General features: G+C 42.0%; 1 protein-coding gene across 6 annotated transcripts in view; it reads left to right on the top strand.

Annotated features, from left to right (window-relative positions):
- Positions 1 to 5504: 5504 nt before the first annotated feature.
- Positions 5505 to 20264, top strand: part of kctd15b (potassium channel tetramerization domain containing 15b) — a gene marked incomplete at its 5' end in the record, with an annotated part of 28408 nt that continues 13648 nt past the window's right edge. The window contains 3 exons of one of the 6 annotated variants that reach the window (XM_080027342.1): positions 5505 to 5555; positions 8938 to 9113; positions 15374 to 15518. In XM_080027342.1, the coding sequence (XP_079883468.1) occupies positions 5505 to 5555; positions 8938 to 9113; positions 15374 to 15518 (372 nt within the window). Of the gene's footprint in view, positions 5556 to 5596; positions 6216 to 6270; positions 6578 to 8910; positions 9114 to 15373; positions 15519 to 20264 lie in introns of those variants that run through there. The other 5 variants (XM_080027339.1, XM_080027341.1, XM_080027338.1 and 2 more) reach the window with 5 other exon arrangements.

Consider the following 20264-nt stretch of genomic DNA (forward strand, 5'->3'; position numbering starts at 1 on the left):
TAAATGAAATGCAGTAAAAAGTGAAATAATTCCCTACCAAAATGAAGTGGATTTGGGGTATAACGCATCTAGATGTCAAATTAGGTATAGTGACATGTATCCTTTATCAACAATAAAAGTCTACATTCCACAATAAATTGCAAATGAAAGCTCATGGTTGGTTTATGAACAGCGGCTTTAAAGCTTTAATTTTTGCTTAAAAAAAGAAAATAGAGTCTATTATCCCTCCATATGGTATGTGTGACAGCTCCTGGCACCTCCTGATTGGCAGGCTGCCAGGAGCTGATTGCTGATCCTCAACACCCATGTTTGGGTTGCCCTCTCTTGACGAATGGTTTGTTTTGGTTTTGGTTTTGGTTTTGGGTTAGGGTTAGGGTTAGGGTTAGGGTTAGGGTTAGGGTTAGTTATGTTGAGTTAATGCTGCTTTACACACACCATACACTCATTCACTCACACAGACACCGCACCCATTACTGACTACTGACATTCACGCACCATTTATTAGTTTAATTTTGAATTGGTTTAAATAAATTATAATTTGGTAAAACTACCTTTCTTGTGTGGTCTCCTCTTTTGTCATTCCCTTGAGCCGGGCTGTGACATGTGCATTTTTTAGATTACTTAACCACCCACAGTTCTGTTTACTTTAAAAGAAGTGAAAAATCAAAGGACATAATGTCACCCAAAAAACTGCATCATTCTTTCCGTGGCTGCAAAAAAAACACCATCGTTCAGGGGTTGAACTGTATTTTCACCGTCTTAAGTTTGCTGGGATTGCATATTGTGACCATAAAATGTCATCAGCCAGCAGCCTCAGTCCATATCAGGCTGTCTGCTGCACGGAGCACTCTTCCCCTAGCCCTGGGCCCTGGCCACACTAGCTGGCACCCTTCCCCCCGTCGCCTCTCTTTCTCTCTTTTCTCTCTGTCTGTGTTTTAGCAGGGTGCAGTGACCCGCCCCTCCCTCCCTCCCTGTCACCCTGAGGCCCTCAGCTTCCATAGTGTCAGTGCAGAGGCCTCAGTGTTGACAAAGCAGCAGGCCTTCAGAAGCCACATCAAACCCTGTCCCAGCCTCTGTGCTGTTAAGGAGCTCAGTGCACAACAAAAGGACAGGGACTCCACTTTTTCGGTCTCAGGCGATTACTAGTTCCAACAACATGGCTGCCGACGCGAGACAAAAAGGCCCTCTAGGAAAGCTGTCCCTATCACCACTTACAAACACGGAGTTGGATCAGCTCAAACCGTTTCAGACGGGATCCGTGATTTCTGACTGTTGTAATGACAGTGTTGTGATGGATGATTGTAAATATGAAGCATAAGTCAAGGGTGCGGGTTGATGCCATGATGACACATACACTCTAATGAGGACTGTGGGTGCTCCACAGTGCCAGGGACTTCCCCCCGAGGCACGTCGGAGCGCCGGGAATGCTATGTGATGCATACCAGATGTGATTGGCGACATCACACTGTTCACGTTGTTACTGCTAACCAAATAGTAGCAGCAACAAAAGACCATTTTCCCTCTGTTCACACATTCAAAGCATGACGCTTGATATGTGTAAGACTGGTTTGAGCCAGAAGCAGAATAACACATTTCAGAGGATTTGTGTAAGACTTTCAGAGAGTATCGCCCTCAGAATAACTGCCTGGTTACAAGAGTTTGGTGGAGGATACAAAAAATGGACACCAAAAGTCATGGTATCACTGCTTTCTCACCGACTAAACAGAAAATGCTTAATGCCGTGGACTTTCTACTAAATGTATCCTTTGTATTCGAACATCTTAATTCAACCCATAGATTTGGTGTTTTCCAAACAGAATGAGAAAGGTCTCCACTACCTGAAGAACTTCTTCACAGGTATCAAGCAGTTACTTTCAGCTTGTATATGTTCTGTGATTAGAGCCTCAGACCACATGATGGCAGCAAAAGAGATTCTGTAGCCCAATCTCAAATACTTCTCCAGTACATGTAGTCTAATGATTGAATATCTAACCTGACGGAGAAAAAACCATCTGATCGGAGAAGCAGCATTTCAACCAGTAGTACCACTGTCACTTAGTTACATCATAGTTGACCATTTCACCCATTTGAGAGCAGAATATGTGGCCGGTTTTCCCAAACTGACTCTCTCCAAGAGTACATAAGAGGATGTGAGATGAGTAAAGGAATACGAACAAAGGCAATCATTTCTACACCAAATTCTGTTTATCTTTTTAGATAGATTTTTTTTTAAATACATACATACAGCGAATTGACAATATGGGCAAAGAGTGTTTTTGTTGCTCACGCTTATTGACTCACTGCAAGTGGTGTAAATTATACTTAAAGTATCAAAGCTAAGAATATATGTATATATATATATAAGAGGAACACTTTTCCCAGTTGGTTAATACTGTCTTTACTAAGTGTCTCAACCATTCACATGATTACCCGATTATTACATTATAACTTGACAGCATGAGGGTCAATGCAGTTTTACCTGTAAAAGTGTGTCTCATAAAAATCAACTCTCTACAGTACACCGAAGGAACACGCTCTCTTAGTGCTCAGCTTTTTTGGGTATACTTAATTGTTGGCATTAGGCACTTGAGCGAATTCTGCACTGTGCTTGTTAGGTGTTTGTGTGCAACACAACCCCAAACGTTCTATTAATAAACTGACACCTTCTTACCCCCTCTCTCCCCCTCTCTCTCTCTATCTCTTTCTCTTTCTGAAATAATGAACAATAAGTGTCGCTGCTGCACCTCAGACGCACACCAACATCAAGCAGAATGTCAAATGGCTGGAAGAACGGAGCGATTGACAGCAACCGGGCTCCAGGCATGCAGATGACTAAAAGCAAGTTTCAGAATGTTCTTTTCCAACTTCCTCCACGTGCCAGAGGGGATAGCAGCAGTGTTGATCTCATGTGAAATGCTTGAAAGAGATTCTTGCAAATGCCCGCGTTTAAGAAGGGTGGATGTGACTGTATTTTATCTACTGTTTTCAACTCGGTGCATAAAAACAGTCTGGAGGTGACCGGGTTTAAGTGGATCACCGAAAGACATCCATTGGCTGGATGGCCCTTAAGGCTTTCATGTAAGTTAACTGAGTGTGAATACTTGAATTTTGGCTCAGGTGTGAAGTGACCTTTAACCCAGGACATAAATAGTCCGCCACCAAATTTTGAGAGAATTTACAGGACTCTCACATTAAAGGGGCACTGTGTAACATTTGAAGTAATGTATTAGCTAAAATCAATATCCTCATTCATAAATATGTCCTCATTGGTGTAAAATCACCTCTGCCAAAAATCTGAATTATCCTTCTGAGCGGAGAATTACAAATATTAATATTACATTTTGTACATTGAGCAGGCAGGTCTTATGGAGGAATCCATGTTGGTTGGAATGTCATCAGGTGCATTGTTTAGAATTTAGAATTGTTCTTGTCCTTGAAGGCCACTGTAGCTTCTGTTATAATTCGAAAGGGTTGGGGTTACCCAGGGAGCGTTGCATTCTAGAACTTTCTAGAACTTTCTTGATGATGTCACATTACACACTGCACCTTTAAGTATGCCCATACATAATCATCATTCAGCATAATGGTTTATGTAAAGTGTTGCTACTGTCCAGCAGATGGTACTACATCCCAACTTTGTGTAAGCCAGCATCCTAATAAAGAAAAAAAATAATGTATTGAACTGGTTGTAAAATCTGAATTTTAAATCAAAATAAATATTCCCACAAAAGCTAGCAATTAGTTCTACAAATAACTGTTTGTATGTCTAATGAAGTGTTCAATAATGAAGTAATTCTCCAACGGGATATGTTGTAGCGTGGACCATGAATGTGTTGTACCAAAGGATTACCTAACAATCGTCAAAGTAAGTGACACAATATTTGGGGAATTATACAGCCACACAGAGCACTGCTTATTCCCAGAGGCACTTAGTGCTCCTGCATGCTGTAACTAACGAGAAATACAAACACTATGTTAGAAAAGCTTTAATAGCGATTAATAACACCTGCTTTTGAACCTACAGTCAATGCTGGTATGTTTGTAGGGTCTTGCATTAATTAAGACATTCATTAATATATGATGTCTGAAAGAGAGTTGGCCATTTTGGCTGATTTTCACTTGTTCCTTCCATATAGCAGCTTAATCTTAATCAGCTCACTGAATTTTAACTTAAACTTTGACTTGATTTAATTAATCTTACATCCATACCATGGCAATCGGTAGCCTAATACAGAATGTCCTTTCACCTGCTGATGTGCGGGTCAGGAGGGTCAGGTGTTTGGGTCTGGTCTGAAATCTCAAAGCTGCATGCAAATCCTTAAAATGACCTACTTCTTCCCTTCCACATAGACACTCCGCTAAAATCCATAAATTAAGGAAATTAACTGATGGGGCCCGGGGCCACTTTGTAAGCTATTTAAATCTTTAAATTTACAACATCCCTGCATACTTCATGTAATTGAACTAACTCCGGGCTTGTTTCCTTTAATGAGAAAAAAAAATCCAGATTCCCCTCCAGTTTCTACCTCTGGAAACAACAAATCTGTGCCAGAGGGGAAGATGGGAGCGCTCTGAGGCGCGCTGGGCTCTGTCTAATTACGAAGACTTGGCCCGCTTCAAGGAGATATGCATTCTCACACTGCCACTAGTCACGCTGTCCAATCAAAGAGGTAACTATGTTATTTCCTTTAAAATACTTATGATCTAATTCTAACCTTGTGTAGAAAAAAGCTGTGGGGATATACTGTTAAGTCCCTAGAAGTCAAAGGAGATAGTAAACGAGTATGTTGTCATACAAGATAGAAATAGAAAGGACAATTTAAAGTTACATAGAATTAATTAAAAAAATGTGTTGTTTTTTCGTCCTGGTGATAAACGATGAAAGGCAAATGTTTCCAAAATGTTAGCCTTTATTTTCTGTTGACCAATAATATGTTTCTACACTGGTTGGCGCCAAATATCAAGAAACGACCATCATAGCTCTCTCAGGACGCTGGTACAGGGTAATTACTGGGCTCAATGTTGCATCAATTATTCACAGTTATTTACCCGCAAATAAACAAACATGCAAATAAATAAATAATCGTCTCCTTGGTGTGAGCACCTGCTTGACTCTGATTCTCCGCTTCACTCGGTGCACAATATGCGCACCGCGTTAGCGCTTCATCACTTGCATTGCGTCTTTCCACGTTGAAAACAATGAATAACAATGATCAGCCAAAATGTTATTTTTCCCAAAAAGTCTGGAGGCTGCCTGTTTTCACTGGAGAGTGAGGGGGGGGGGTTGTTCTGGGCAGATATCTCCATCTAAGCCCTGCGCTATAATTGAAATGGCGCATTTGGCTGCAGGCAGGTTGTGAGGGCGCTTTCTGCAGCAGCATGCATGTCCATAGACGTCATTTGATTTTAATGGCCTGCAGGAAATTTGGCGTTACAACTCCAGACATTAAGGCAAGAGAGAGAGGGAGAGAAAGAGGGAGCGGGGACACAGGAAAAATCACCGCATGAAAGATATTGGTTCAAGGATATCGCTTCATTTTCAACATATTTTTTCTGTCGGGACTTTATCAACAAGTTACTGCACCTTTATTGCATGTTGACTGAGTAAAGGACTATGGCACCGCGTCTGACTTCAAACTTTAAATATAGACTGGAGATGGAAATGTATGCCTACTAGTTCTAGCTCAAACTGCCTGGGGAACAATTACATCAGACGAAATCACAATGATTAAAATCTGCTTTCTGCTGCTCTCAATCTATTGAGCGCTTTGCCTGTTAGGTTTCCTAACCTCTGAATCACAACTTCACACCGTCAAGGCGAACGATCTACTTTTGCCAGAAAAATTAAACAAGATAAGTTGTTAGATCTCTGCAGTCATAGTTTCGGGAATAGGAGGGTATCACGTTTTCTCTATTGAGAAAATTGCCCTGGTGAGAGAGTGGAGTTGAGCTAATTGTAGCCTAATCCCTGGCCCAGAGGCGCTTGGTCAGCCCCGGAGCAAAGAATTGTCTTTTTTAGCTCTGCTCTGTTATTTAGAGACGGATTATTGGCTTTCTTCTTCTCATAACAAACCACAGTGGCAGTTTCATTTAGGCAAATAAGGCAGACAAGAAGCTGAAATACGGAGCAGGATTCCGACAAGAGCGCACATTTTTACGCGTATCCAAATAAGTGCGGAGAAGGGGAAGGAGATCATATCATCTAGATGTACAAGGTAAGGACGCTTCCTGTGCGCTTTGGTACAAAGAGGCTTGGTGAGGACAGGTCGAGCCTGCCTTGCAATAGAGCCTTTAAAGCCACAGAGACTCTTTTGCAAGCAGTCCATGCCGGCCACAGCATAGGCTACTGTGTCTTTTAAAGAGAGGCAGTTTTGTGTTGGATACATGCAAAGCAAATATACTTCGCTTTCCCGTGCGGCACTATAGCTTTGTGCTGGAGCTGGATGGTGGTGTAGTTGTAAACTCGGGGGCATTTGGGGGAGAAAAATCTTTGAATTTACCGTGGGGTTACGCGGACAACAGCTGGGACTGACCGCCGGCACGAATTTCCTCTGGACTCCCTACAATGTTTGAAACGGTAGGCTATTGTACAAATATTAATATTCACATTACAATTGATATTACGGAATCCAAAGCTTTTACGCACAGTCGGAATGGTGCAGTAGAGTAACATGAATACCGCTCGACCCCACAGTGGTTTTCATTCGTCTTCTTTTTTAACAGACTGGACAGTTCACGTGTGGGTTTTATCCAGTTTCTGATGTACCCTATTACACGTGTCGGGATAATGCTTTTAATTGTACCGCAGGAATGAGACGCCATATTGAGCATTTGGGCAGAATTAATGGCATAGCACCGGCTTGTGGTGTTCGTGTACAGCTATAGTGGGATCGGATTGTTTCATTTGCAAACGTTTTCGCTCTACGGTTATTTGAAATGTGTGCAATCGGGATTATTTTCTTGGAAATTTTCGGGAAATTGGCTCCAACGACTCGAAAAGTGTCAGTGGAAGGAGGCAGTATGAGAGCAGCTCTAGGGAGAAAGTTGATGCCTTTACGGCTGCTGTGATTTTGTGGAGGAATTGTATGGTGTGGGGAAGAGGGGGTAGAGCGAGTGACGGAACAAAACATTGACTGTAGGATTGCTACATTTAGCCTATTGGTCTCTATTTTCGTATGTCCCCTTTTATATGTCTACATATGCTTTAATTTAATGACTTACTTGATTGGTTGATTGATTCAGAGAGAGCGAGAGAGAGAGAGAGAGAGAGGAGGAGACCGGTGGCGGGACAACCGGATATGTCTATGTCTCCCCAACCCAAACTTCTTAAATCTTTCCAAGTTTTTGTTTCCTTTTCCTGGGATTTGAAATGTAATCCCTTTCTCCTGTAATCGTATTAAAACAAACATGATACTGTTTGTGAGGCGGGCTACACCCAGGCTCCAGTCTCGTGTTGTGCCCTGCGGCCTTTTCTCTCAGAGCCGAGGGGCCGATCTGGACTTTCACAGCAGCCTTCGGTTTACCAGTCGTGACAGTAAAGCAGCCCATATGTGCAACTACAAACGGCTAGATTCTGCTGATATATCCTGCAGGATGAAATGGTATTATCTTAGTCTGTTTAACTGTAGTTATGTAGTTGCAGTGTGGAGCTCCAAGTTATACTATTTTTAAGTTATGGTGTAAACTATTACGTCAGGAGATGTTCGTTTTTTCAACCAGCCCGGTATTAACAGCCTAATTTATAAAGTGGGCAAACTGCGATCTATAGATAAGGGATCATTAGGAAAACATAAATAGCAGAAATGTGTTCACTTCCCTTATATCCAATTATCATTCGGGCATAATCCCTGCAGCTGTTGGCGAATAAAAGCAAAGGCACACGTTGAAGATAATCATTTCCTCTGCTCTTCCAGAAACAGTACGGAATGAAACGAGGGCGTATCAAAGTGAATTAGAAATATATTTTATATATTTTTTAACATTTTAGCAGCTAAACTCAGCTCCGTGCTGACCTCGGAGTGCACCAGCATGCTCCCAAATCAGCTTCCCGAAATCTGTGCCACACCGCGACTGATTGTTTTGGCATTACAGTGTAGTAGGCCTAAACTGTATAGTAAGGTTTTTATCATTTTGTATCATTATTCAAAGCATTGCCAATCTGATATCGAGTCACATTTTGAATGGAATGGGACAACACTTCATGGTTTGGTCGGTTGATGTGGACACAGTAGGTGATGCCTTCTGTCAAACTAAATCTGGTGCGTTTTTACGCACGGTTAGTTATGAAGTTGTTTCTGGTGTGCCAAAGCTAACGAAGGCACAACGACACAAGTGACAAGTCTTTGTAGTGTTATGTCTTTATCTCCTTTAGTTTTAAATGCATGTGTGTTGGTGTGTGTGTGTGTGTGTGTGGGGGGGGGGGGGGCACAGAGAAGAAGTTGCCCCCTCCCTCTCCCCAGATTGGTGGTTGGTGTGTCTGGGCGCATCACGTCTAACACATAAGGCGACCTTTAATTAGAATATTGCAGCAGCAGTTTGTTTTATTCCCCTGGAGGCTGACACCTAGGACCCCCCCCCATCTCTCTCTCTCTCTCTCTCTCTCTCTCTCTCTCTCTCTCTCTCACTCTCTCTCTCTCTCTCTCTAGCTCTCTCTGTCTTTCTGTATATCTGTCCATCTCTCTCCGTCTCCCTCTCCCTGCGTCTCTAACAAGCACCCCCCTCTCCTCCCCTCCGGTGCTGTATGAAAAGATGCAAACATACTTAATTAGAGCGGTGGCAATCATTTCCAGGCAAAATATTCGACCAGACGGAAATGGAAGTGATCTGATACCAGTCACAACGGATACCTGCTTCCGTGTGTAGGATCTTTTTTTCTTCTTCTTCTTCTCCTCCTTCTTCACCTTTATTTCCATGGCTTTTCTGTACACTTGCTTTCAGGAGGGAAGAAGCATGTCACGGTTGTCTCTGACACGGTCCCCGGTCTCTCCTTTGGCCTCTCAGGGAATCCCACTGCCGGCTCAGCTGACCAAGTCGAACGCCCCGGTGCACATCGATGTCGGGGGACACATGTACACCAGCAGCCTGGCGACTCTCACCAAGTACCCAGACTCAAGGTAAGACATACGTCCCTTGCTTTGTTACTTGCATTAGCCTCAGTAATGGAGTTATTTTATACTATACTTTGTCATGTGTATGCAAAACCAATGAGATATTGGAGAATAGAAGAGTGAGATGATTTGCATCGTGTTGCTTCTGTTTTAAATGGGGGGGGAAATACCAATTCAGAGGATTTGAAGTGTCTCAGTCTGCCTTACAAGTAGATTATAGTCAGTTTCTATTTAAACTTAATTAACTTGATTGTAGTCATTTAATCAATTATTGCTTTATTTGACTGGTGTTTGTTCAGTCTATTTAGATTTGAAACCTTTAAAAACATTTAGCTGACTGGCATTAGGACAACTTAACAGAAACTTCTACACTGAAGCTGTCAGTTCATAATCTTCCTTAACCATGTGGGGACATTGCTCTTCTCTTCATTATTTCAAAACTCTCATAGCTTTTAAATGAGGAATGTGTTTGTTTTGATGTATTTCAGTTATTGTTATTGTCTAACAAAGGCATTCATGTTTTTGTATTTGAAAATGAAGGCTGCTGTCAAGCTGTACATTAGAATACCTTTGAGATCTTTTAGTGCAGATTTAAACTTTGGCGTTTGTGTGAATGAAGGTATTACACACACATCTCGGCATGCACTTGGCTATTCATACTTTCGCTGCCTTTTTTTGTCATTAGATCATGTACAGTACATGCCTGGATCCCTGTCATCAAAGCTGATGTCGGGAAGCTTCAAATCGGATTAAAATCTGTCTCGATTATGTAATAAATATTGATTTCCTTTGACTATTTTAGAAGCAGCATTTACCACCATCAGAGCTTACATATCGTCACCATTTGTGTTCAAAACCAAAGGAGTTATTTTCAATATATCCATTTTAGGTATAAAGTTCTCTGACTTCCATATTGTGTTTTCCTGTTTTGTGAGACAATCAAGTCATTCATATATAATTTCAAATGGCCTCTAGAAGTTGAACATGGCTCATGCTGCAGTCAAACTTTTGACGTGTCAACTTTCTCGTTGCTGAATATTTGAGAAAACAGTAAAAGAAAGGAACTCCTGCTCTCTTATCTGACATCTGATTCTCTCATACATAAAGCAAACAATGTCATCTTCATTATCTTGAATGTACTTTTGTTATAAGTTTAAGTTGCGATGATTCAAATTGTGCAAGAGTCGTTGGTATAATCCACCCTCTCACTTTATTAAAGAAGGCGGCGCCAGGGGAGATAGATGTGACTCGGACAAAACGAATAACAAAAAATATCTGTTCGCTTCATTTCAAACGTATGAATTTCCCTTCTTCATAATCTAAGGGATGTTTTAGGCCCCCCCCCCCCCTGCCTTTTTCATCTAACTCAGTGTGTCAGTCATCACATTATGCAGTGTTCGATTCTGCAACAAAGTCCCATGTGGGCCAAGGTAAACATTCACCAGGTTGTTAGAAAAATATGCAAGGAAACAATCCACATAATCCCTTGGCACATGAAGTCTCGATATTCATAGAGTCAGCTGACAGAAACATATCCCTGACAACTCTCCTTATTATTCCTGACTGTAACACGTCATGAGACAAATAAAGCTCATCCGAGACAAGGGTTTATGATTATTTGTTGTGTTTGGCCCCATTGTCTTGTTATCATATTGAGTTTATGCATGGCCAATATTATTTTTTAATCAAATGTGCTAATGTTTTTTTGGATCTTGATGTTTTTGAAGCTGTCAGAGGATTTCAGTTGTTGTGTTGCGCCAGTGCAGCTCTACACTTTACAAAGAAGGTATTCATACAGTAGATGGACCCACACACCCAATATTGCGTAAGCATCAAGAAAAAATAATTAGAAAAATAAAATGGAAAAATAAAATACAATTCATTTGGTTAGACAAATGAAAAAACATGAAACCATAGACACACATTGCTCCATCTCTAGCTCTGTCTCCTGTGTCTTTTTCTCACTCTGCATTACACACACACACACACACACACACACACACACACACACACACACACACACACACACACACACACACACACACACACACACACACACATGCATACACTCGCTGTTCCTCTCCCTCTCTCTCTCGCTCTCTCTCAGCCTCCTCAGTGTACAGTTGGCCTCGGGGCTCCACTTTCCGCTGGAGCCAGTGGAAGGAGGGGCCCTTTTGTGTGAATTAGGATAATGGCTGACAGCAGAAAGCAAAACAATTACACTGGCATAGCTACATACGCTGCTGCTGCTGCTGCATTCGTCCAATGTGCTGTCATCAAGGTCACGTTGGCAAAAACTGAAGAAAAAAAAACTTGACGACTGAAAGAGCAGGGTTAAAGAGTTTAAAGTTGATGATTGCTTTTAATAGATTGGTCCCTAAATAATGTAGCGTGCCAAGAGAAAGTTAGTCTAGTAACTAATGTTCGGCTATTCATCTTCTTCTATGCGGGGCCACATTAAGGGACAGGGATCATGAAACATTGATGCACACTCTATGTAGTTCTCAGAGAGGACAGTGCATGAGCAGTCACTTGGACAGAAGCTGAGGGAAATTAGGGGGAAATGTCCCCAGAGACAAGGAAACTATTTTGAAAAGACCTGGACATTTGTCTCTTTGAAGATGAGTCTTTGGTGTCCATAACTGATAAATCTGTGCTGGCTTCATGCGCTTAGTGGTATTCTTTATATTATCGTTTTTTTGTTAGCTGAAATCACCATATTTGACATAGCAAACAATATCTCATAATACTATATGTTTCCTTTAGTTTTCATTCCATTAGATTGGTGGGCCTCCTAGATGTTCTGAACATGGCCTCAAGTGTTTTTTTTTGCTTTTCCAAAAGCACTAACACACTGCCATGATCTTATGTAAAATGAATGTTGGATAATACAGACCCATGTTAAAAGATTGTTGTGTTGCTGTTGCTGATTATGTTTTGAAAAATAAACACGCGTAAAAATATTCAGACTAATATACAGTATATAATATGACTAACAGTCTCTGAAAGTCTTCATGTTCAGCAGAATAAAAAATGTATTTCTAGTTCGGAAACCTTTATCGCACACCCTTTAGAAGTGCTTTTTGGGGACCCTTTAGTTTATACTGTACAACATCTTGAAGATAGGTCTCAGCGAATCAGAGGCAGGCACAGTAGCGATGTGGTTTCGAACGGTGTAAAGGTGGTCACTGTTTGGTTGTCATTCATTAGTGTTAGAGTTTGTTCTGGCAGAATCAGTGATACCTGTGCTGCGTCCCCCATGCCACCTCCTGCAGACACTTCTCTGGCAGCTCTGTTGAAGCTGTAGCCGCTGTAGTGAGAATCCTGCCAGATATTGCCCACCATCGGCCCCTTCTGCCCGCTCTCACTTGACACCACTGGGATGGGTGATCTGAGCTCTTTCTGATAACCTCCCACACCTACTCTCTCTCTCCCTCTCTCTCTATCTCTCTCTCTCTCATTCGCTCTCTCTCTCTGCATCTCTTTCTATTCAGTTCTGTTGTAGCTCTTTTTTTTAATTCTCCCTCTCGCTTCACCACTTCAGTAGTCTCTTTCTTTCTCTTTCTTTCTCAAAATCACTTTTGTCAATAACTATGTGAACAAAATCACTTTTGTCAATATCTCAGAATACCTGCCCTGACTGTGTGTGCGCTGAAAACAAATCCTATTGGCTCTGTAAACGAGCTTGTTGCTAGCTATGATGGGACCCCCTTGTTTGCATACCAGTTTACAGAGCCTAGGCTGTGTATCAAAACCACAGTGCGTACAGATAGCAGATTTTGACAACACGCGTTCTCCAGAATCACTTACTACACCTTTAACTTCTCCCCAAACATACGCACACACACAAACCAGCTTCTCTCTCCCTACCTGTTAAAAACACCCTGTCCCCCTTCAATTCAAGGATTTAACAGAAAGGGAAAAAATGAGGAGACCAACAGAGAAAGAAAGAGAGAGAGAGGGGGAGAGGGGGAGAGAGAGAGGAGGGAGTAGAAGAGAGGGAAAGAAAAAGAAAAACAGGCAGCATTTTAATTGCTTTTTAAAAAAGTGGAGATGAAAAACAGAGTTAGCCTGGAGGGGTATGGTGAAATTCTAGCTGGAAGAATTGCAAGACCATATGAGAAAGGAACACCTCGGGGCCAAACAGGGAGATGAGTATTGGTTTTTTATAAAGCATTTTGCATCGATTTCCAGAGAGAAAGCGAGTAAGGGAGAAGGATGGAGAAAGAGAAAGAAAGAAAGAAAGAAAGAAAGAAAGAAAGAAAGAAAGAAACAGAAAGAGAGGGAAGGATGGCAGGAGGCGAGAGAGAGGGAGGGAGAGCCATCATTGCTTCTTCACACAGTCAAGTCAAAGAGACAGAAGCAGGGTGAATTTGACATGATAGCTTCAGTGTGTTGAACCGACACATCGGGGTCAGGAGATACCTGATACAACCATTAAATACAAGCTCACACATTTTTGATTGAGTAAAAACTGAGTCTTTGGGTGAAGCCAGCCCCTGATGTTTGTTCATTGACATTCCCACTGCGGCTCCTTTCCAGTGTCTCGTAATAGAGTTTGACAATGCCAGTGCTCAGGCAGCGCCGGGTGTATTTATGTATCGGTCGGCATGTTTGCAAAATAGTTTTTTTCCGCGGTTTGCGTTGTCATATTACTTTGTTAGCCGACCTAGGATCTGTTGCTTAAATGAAAGAGCTAATTACATCAAATATGATGATAATACCATAATGCCAAGAGCCGTTTACCCAGAAAGAACATGTTAATGTGCAGCAGGACAGTTATAAGACATTATGTGGAACCTATTTCTTGAGTAAATCACAAGTACGACTTCTTTACACTGCACAGGCTTTCCATTTGTTTCTGCAATCACAGCTTTTTTTTCTAGAAATGAGTCACAAAATGTAAGCAACTTCAGAGTTAAACCAATTGACGCTTTGAAATACTCTATAGGGGAAAAAACTCCTCAATATAGGCTACTATTGCAGATGCAAAAAAAAAATTGATAATTGAATATGGATATCTAGCTTGTGGAAATGAATAAAGAGTGACCACAGTGCATGGGGCCCAAATGTGAGTATAAGACCTGCAAGAAAGTGGCAGGGGGGTGGGGGTAGATGAATATCTGTCCAATCGTATCTGGAGGCACAGCGCCGGCATGGTGTGATGAAAGTTTAAAGACAACTGCAATTTCTACTCTTTGCCTTGATGAGCCCCTGTAGCCAACTTTAACTACGCCCTTCATCTTGCAATGACACACCAGTGGAAGGGGTTAACGCTGGGACGCTATAGGCAGCAACAAGTGTCCTGTTATCACACCAAAGTTTTGTCAATAGTTGGCGAAATCTGGAACACATACAATTCATTTGAATTCATTATTGTGTGTTACATAATAGGAAAATGTTATTGAGGTAATTTTTTTTGATCATTTCTGTTATTATTTTGTATTCTACAGTCTTTGCTTTGCCTTTAAATTTTAAACCAAATGATTCATCCAATGAGGCCTCACACCTACAGATAGTATGGGAGAGTCATGTTTATTATCCTTCAAATGGATCCCTGATAACAAATGTAATTTTTTTAAAGGCGGCTACATTTTCAGTAAGGTGGTCCAATAGTAAAACAAAATACGTATCTTTGATTCAAAGTTTGAAATCCCACAGATTACATAGTAACCCAAACACTTCAAGCTAGTTTTAAATGCAAGAGTCATCAGCTTCGTATAGATATATTCAAGCATACTGGCATTATATTCATAGAATTGAAGGGAGATAGTGTCTCATATAGACAAAATAGAAAACATGTGGCATATATCATCAGGATTGCAGCTGTCCAAAGTCCTTTTACAATCACAACAAAGTCATTTGTTGAAATAAAAAAGTTGTTTCCCTCACATTAGTATGTGGTCCTCCACCATTTTCTACCTGGGTTTCATTTCCACCCCTCTGACAGATGGAATAATAGAGCTGTAATGCTACATTCATGCTATTAATTTCTGTAAGTACAAGCAGCAAGCGTGTGTGTTGTTATAATCTCTCCGCAGAAGGGACACTTCAAACAAGTCTGGAATGGAGGAACTGTGCCTTAAGCCCCTTGTTTCAACCTGAGATGCTAATGCATTTCAAGCTTAGTGCTAATAAAATTGAAAAATAAATGGAGGGTAATTGTTTCATGCATTTGAAGGGAGCTGGCTCATTCCATTATGTGTGCGGCTGCCTGTGTGCCTGTGTGCCCGCGTGTTTATGTCTGTGTCTGTTTCAATTTTCAGAATCAGTCGTCTGTTCAACGGCACGGAGCCCATCGTGTTGGACAGCTTGAAGCAGCACTACTTCATAGATCGGGACGGCGAGATATTCCGCTACATTCTCAGTTTCCTCAGGACCAGCAAATTGCTCCTTCCAGATGACTTCAAGGTATATATCCTCGGCACAACATACTGTATTGTGTGTACTTGTCTGCAACATCAGTGTGTAAAGCCATCTGCTCAGACACACAGTCTCGTGTGAAATTCCCGATTTTTCTCAAGATAATACACAGTACTGTGAATACGTTTGTTTTTATTTATATGTACCTGCCCTCCTGGCGGTTGCATATTTTCAAAATAGACCTGATGCCACAACAAAGCCGCAAGTTGTGTCTTCACAATGCCTGACGCAGACTCGCCCACCTCCCATATAACACGTCAATTACCAGTAGAATAAGCCTTTCCCCAGTAATTATTTTGGGGAAGGAATGTGGAACAGACCCAGTTGGGGTTTACAGTGGTGTAGAGGTAGAATCCTAACTGGCTAAAGCCCGGTGATGTGTGTGCCAGTGCCCTGAGCTGTTGGTTTTCACTCAGAGTGGTTTCTATAGAGGTGAGACCAAGTGAAATAGCCTGTACGCCCCTCTGTTCGCCTGCGCTCTGACGACCCACTCACACACAGACAGGAAGTCTCACTGACAGTCAGGAACTCGCTGGGAGAGCTGTGGCATAGAACTGCAGTTTGGCAAACACCAACATGCCATGCCATGTGTCCATCCATCCGTGTACATTTGACTCTTTGTGGGCCACTAGATTCACTTTGGCTCACATTGGACTAGGCCACACACACACCTCGTTCCTGTTTTAGCATCTGCATGAAAGACTTCTATTATTTTTGATTGTAGGTGAACATAGATGGATATGTGCGATATGAACTATCCTTATGTAGTTCTGGTTTGGTCTCCATTTAGTTGCACTGTTCCACTATGTTCTGCTTTTTTATTTCTTTTTTTAACCTTTATTTAATCAGGAATATTTCCATTGAGATTTGAAATCTCCTTTTCAATGGAGTCCTGGCCAAAATTCAGTTTAACATGTGTTACTGAAAACAGGTTTAAAAAAAATTAGGTTGAGAATAGTGAAGAGTAAAACCAAAACTAAAAAACAAAAAGCAGAAAGAGACTTAAATGTCAGGTATCCTTTGATGGTTTATCATTATGAGCAGCCCTTTCCCCATTACACATACTGTATTCTTTTAATCCATTGTTGATTTAAGAGATAGATTAAAATAGATAATTATTACATTTACATTTTAAACCAAACTGATGGCAAAGCTATGAGGCTTTGTCAGAATTACTATACATATTCTGCCCATAGTTCCTTTGCTGTTGAAGGCTTTTTCATTCTTTGATACTGATTCCGAGATGTATTCGATTGTTGACTCCTACTCCACCTTAACGCGTGTGACCTTTTCACCTGGGCTGGCGCATGTGCATCATTCTCTACAAGTGAACAAGGCGAGGCCAAGCCACACAGAGAGCCGTTGGGCCAACTCTCCAGGCCTCACACACAGATAGTCTTAACAAGAGCCAAACCGCAGACAACAGAACATCACATGAAACCCCTGCATATCTCTCCGAAAACGATGGGGGTTGACTCAGTGCCGATTCGTTTTTTTTTCTTTCTTATTCATGCTTTTTTCCCGTGAAGTCTTGACAGTCCAATCAGGCACCGCGGTGGAGGAGAATGCATTGGACCTCATTGTTTCAACTCATTATGATCCTTTCCCTCTTCGCATAAGCCTGTGTTGATCTGCATACCTTTCAATTTGCGTGAAGCCGGGGGACAAAAAATGCAAATAGTGCGAGGCGGAATTGAGCATGTCCTTATCTGAACACAATCAGGCTTGCCGTCGCCAGAGGGCTGGGTCTGTTCTGCTGCTGGCAGCCGCGGCGCTGTGTGTTTTGCTAAATCAATGTGAAAGTCTGAGCAGAATAGGAAAGAGGAATTCTTCAGCCTACATCAGTGGAACAAAATATTCACTATTAATATCCTCCCTCATCTCATTATTCAAACTGCAATTAATCACGAGACTGTAAGCAATGCTCAGTCACATCGAGTGCACGGTTACAAAGCGTTAAGAGTGAGTGGTTTCTGCCTTGGTTTATTCCTGCTATTGTATTGCACTTTGAATCAATAATGCGTGGTTTATTTAGCTATCAAGTGCAACAACAAAAAATTGAAAAAGGATTATATTAAATTAGATGAACCTCTGCTGTTCTTTTTGTTGGTGGCTTGTTTAAAGCTGTACTATTACCTATGTAACAGGAATGTGTGGTCCCTTTATTGACTGCTCTGTCATGTCTAAATACTTAGATGAATAGTGAAGCTATTGGTTGTATTCTTGTCGCTAGTAATATATTTCTGAGTTCACATTACTTCCTGAGTGCCTGCGTGATTCTGGCGCAAACTTAGTGGGGAGACAGTAGAGACTGAAAATAGTATTTAGAGAAGAAGTCTAGTCTAGTCACAGTCACATTTGATTGAAATGGTTATTGTGGACAAAATTCCAGTGAAATCTTATGTACAGCTTTAATCAACAACAACCTGTGAACCTCCACTTGTGTGGCTTTTAGTAATTTCTTGTCCCAAACACACAGAAAGTCATTATCAGTATCCCACCTCCCCCCACCCCCGACTCAAACATAGTGATAGTTCCCTTAATTTTTCTCCTCTCTCTCTCTCTCTCTCTCTCTCTCTCTCTCTCTCTCTCTCTCTCTCTCTCTCTCTGTCTCTCCATTCCTCTGTCCTTCCCTGAGCTGTTGCCTTGCCGGTGGGCGATCGGGTCGGATCATTATTTTGAAGCTCAAACGGGGCTGTCTGGACACGGGGTTGGGGGATGAATTGTCTCTTTGGAGCTGGCAGCGGTGTGGCAGCTCCAGGAGCCAGGACAGAGCTGTCGGCCCCCTCTGTCTCCCTCTCATCCTCACCTCAGCGTTTTAGGATCACTCGGTTGTTGTGCGCGCTGCATCGGGGAATGACTAAAGTGCCTCGCAGACAGACCCCTGTTAAAAACATATCCATCCATGGCTTCAGACCTGTGAAGGATGGAGGAGCCATACACTTTGATACGGGGAGCCGCCCGAAGGGAAGCGTCTCACTATGAGTTTTGTCAGCTGCAGCGCAAGAGGCGCCAGGAGAGGAAAAGACGGGGGAGAAATGGAGAGAAAAAGAAATAAAAAAGAAAGGGCCCAGCATTCGCATTCTGAAATCTTAAATATTAGACCGTCAGCTTAAGATGTGTTGCGTCAACGCTCGTCCAGATGGAGTTGTGTTTGGGGTGTAGTAGTTCACACGCCTCAGATGAAGGCAGAGCTTTGAGATGATGGGGGTAAAGCCAGGCAGAGAGAGGGAGTGCTTTTCAAGGCTAAAGAGTCTGACAGAAGCAGCACAGTTAATGAATATGCTGTTTGCTGCCATGCACTGTCTCTATACCCAGCAGTGGTCTGGAGTAAAGGGAAAGGGGAAAAAACAATTTTTTAAAGAAAGGGCTCCCTGGCAGTCCCCAACACCTACCACCACTATGATGCAGACTGTAAGTAACATGTTGTTTCAACAGTAGTAAACACACATACCCTGCGTTCCGATATTCCATACTTCCAGCTATTTAGTATGGTACATAAAGATGGATGTCCAAATGCATGTGGTCAGATAAAGCATACTTTACATGTGGTTGAGATTTTTTGTGTTGAAATCGGCATGCTTATTGGGGGATTCTGACTCACAATCCAGTGCCCACCGGAAGTGACGTCCCATCGACAGAGCCTCCGAGTGAAAACAACCAGTGATGCAACAGATATATAAGCAAGAAGCAAGTTCAAGGCGCGATGTTATGATGAAATAAATAATTAAAACTAGAACCCAATTGTATGCCTACAGCATGCTTACTAGATAATCTTTATGATCAGCTGTACATAGAAAAGGGGAAAAAAATAGTTTGCGATTTGGAACCCAACAAAGTGTATTCAGACTTTACCAAGATTTTTCTTTTTCCTTTGCATTCTGTACCAAAAGCACAATCAGTTATTTGCTGTGGTTTGACAATGTCCACTAAAACAAACAACATGAACATCATGGAAGAAGAAACTTTGAATAGCAGGGAGTGATGGAAGTCCACTAACTGAGAAGGAATGAAGCTGTCACTCTTTGTCACTGGGAAACACTAATCAGAACACAGATTTATTCACTACTAATTGTTTAGCAGGAGGACTAGCAGCATTTAGGTGTAACCTAATTAAACCTTGTTCTAATAGAAGCTTAACATCGGGCCACACGCCTCATTAACATAAAACTCCCTCCATGTTGAGGAATACATTAAAACATCCTCCTTGGCTGATGATTGTCCTCATGTTCATTTGCACATATCTTTTTCTTCACCTCCCGTCTGCGTCTGTTCAAAAGTGAACCTCCTCCTGCCTGTATGTTCTACGGTAGCGGTGAATGATGGTGCCATCTGGTCTTGTGGGAAATTAGAGGCAAGAGCGCCGGGGCGAATGGCCCCCAGCAAGCCCTGCCCAGGAGGGAGAGGCAGACAATCTGCTGCAGACTGTCTGCACACAGGAATGCACCATCCCCACTTCACTGGAGCCTGCCCTACTGACGGCCTTTCTGGAGTCGGCTCGCTAAAACATGCTAAAGGGCTAGCACGTCTCTGCCAAGAGCTACTGTGGAGGAGAGCCGCGGCGTGGCTATGCTTTGTTTATTGAGAGTGTTGTCGTCCTGCTGGACGGGGGCCCATCGCCAATCTTAGTTTATTGTTCTTCTTTCCACAAAATGTGTTACATGGCGGTAACAATTGAGATATTAAACACTCCGCCCTGTTTTCATATTAGTAGCGATTAGATAAGCTTAACTT

This window comes from Ammodytes marinus (assembly GCF_949987685.1).
Source record: "Ammodytes marinus genome assembly, chromosome: 1".
In the NCBI taxonomy this organism is placed as follows: Eukaryota; Metazoa; Chordata; class Actinopteri; order Uranoscopiformes; family Ammodytidae; genus Ammodytes; species Ammodytes marinus.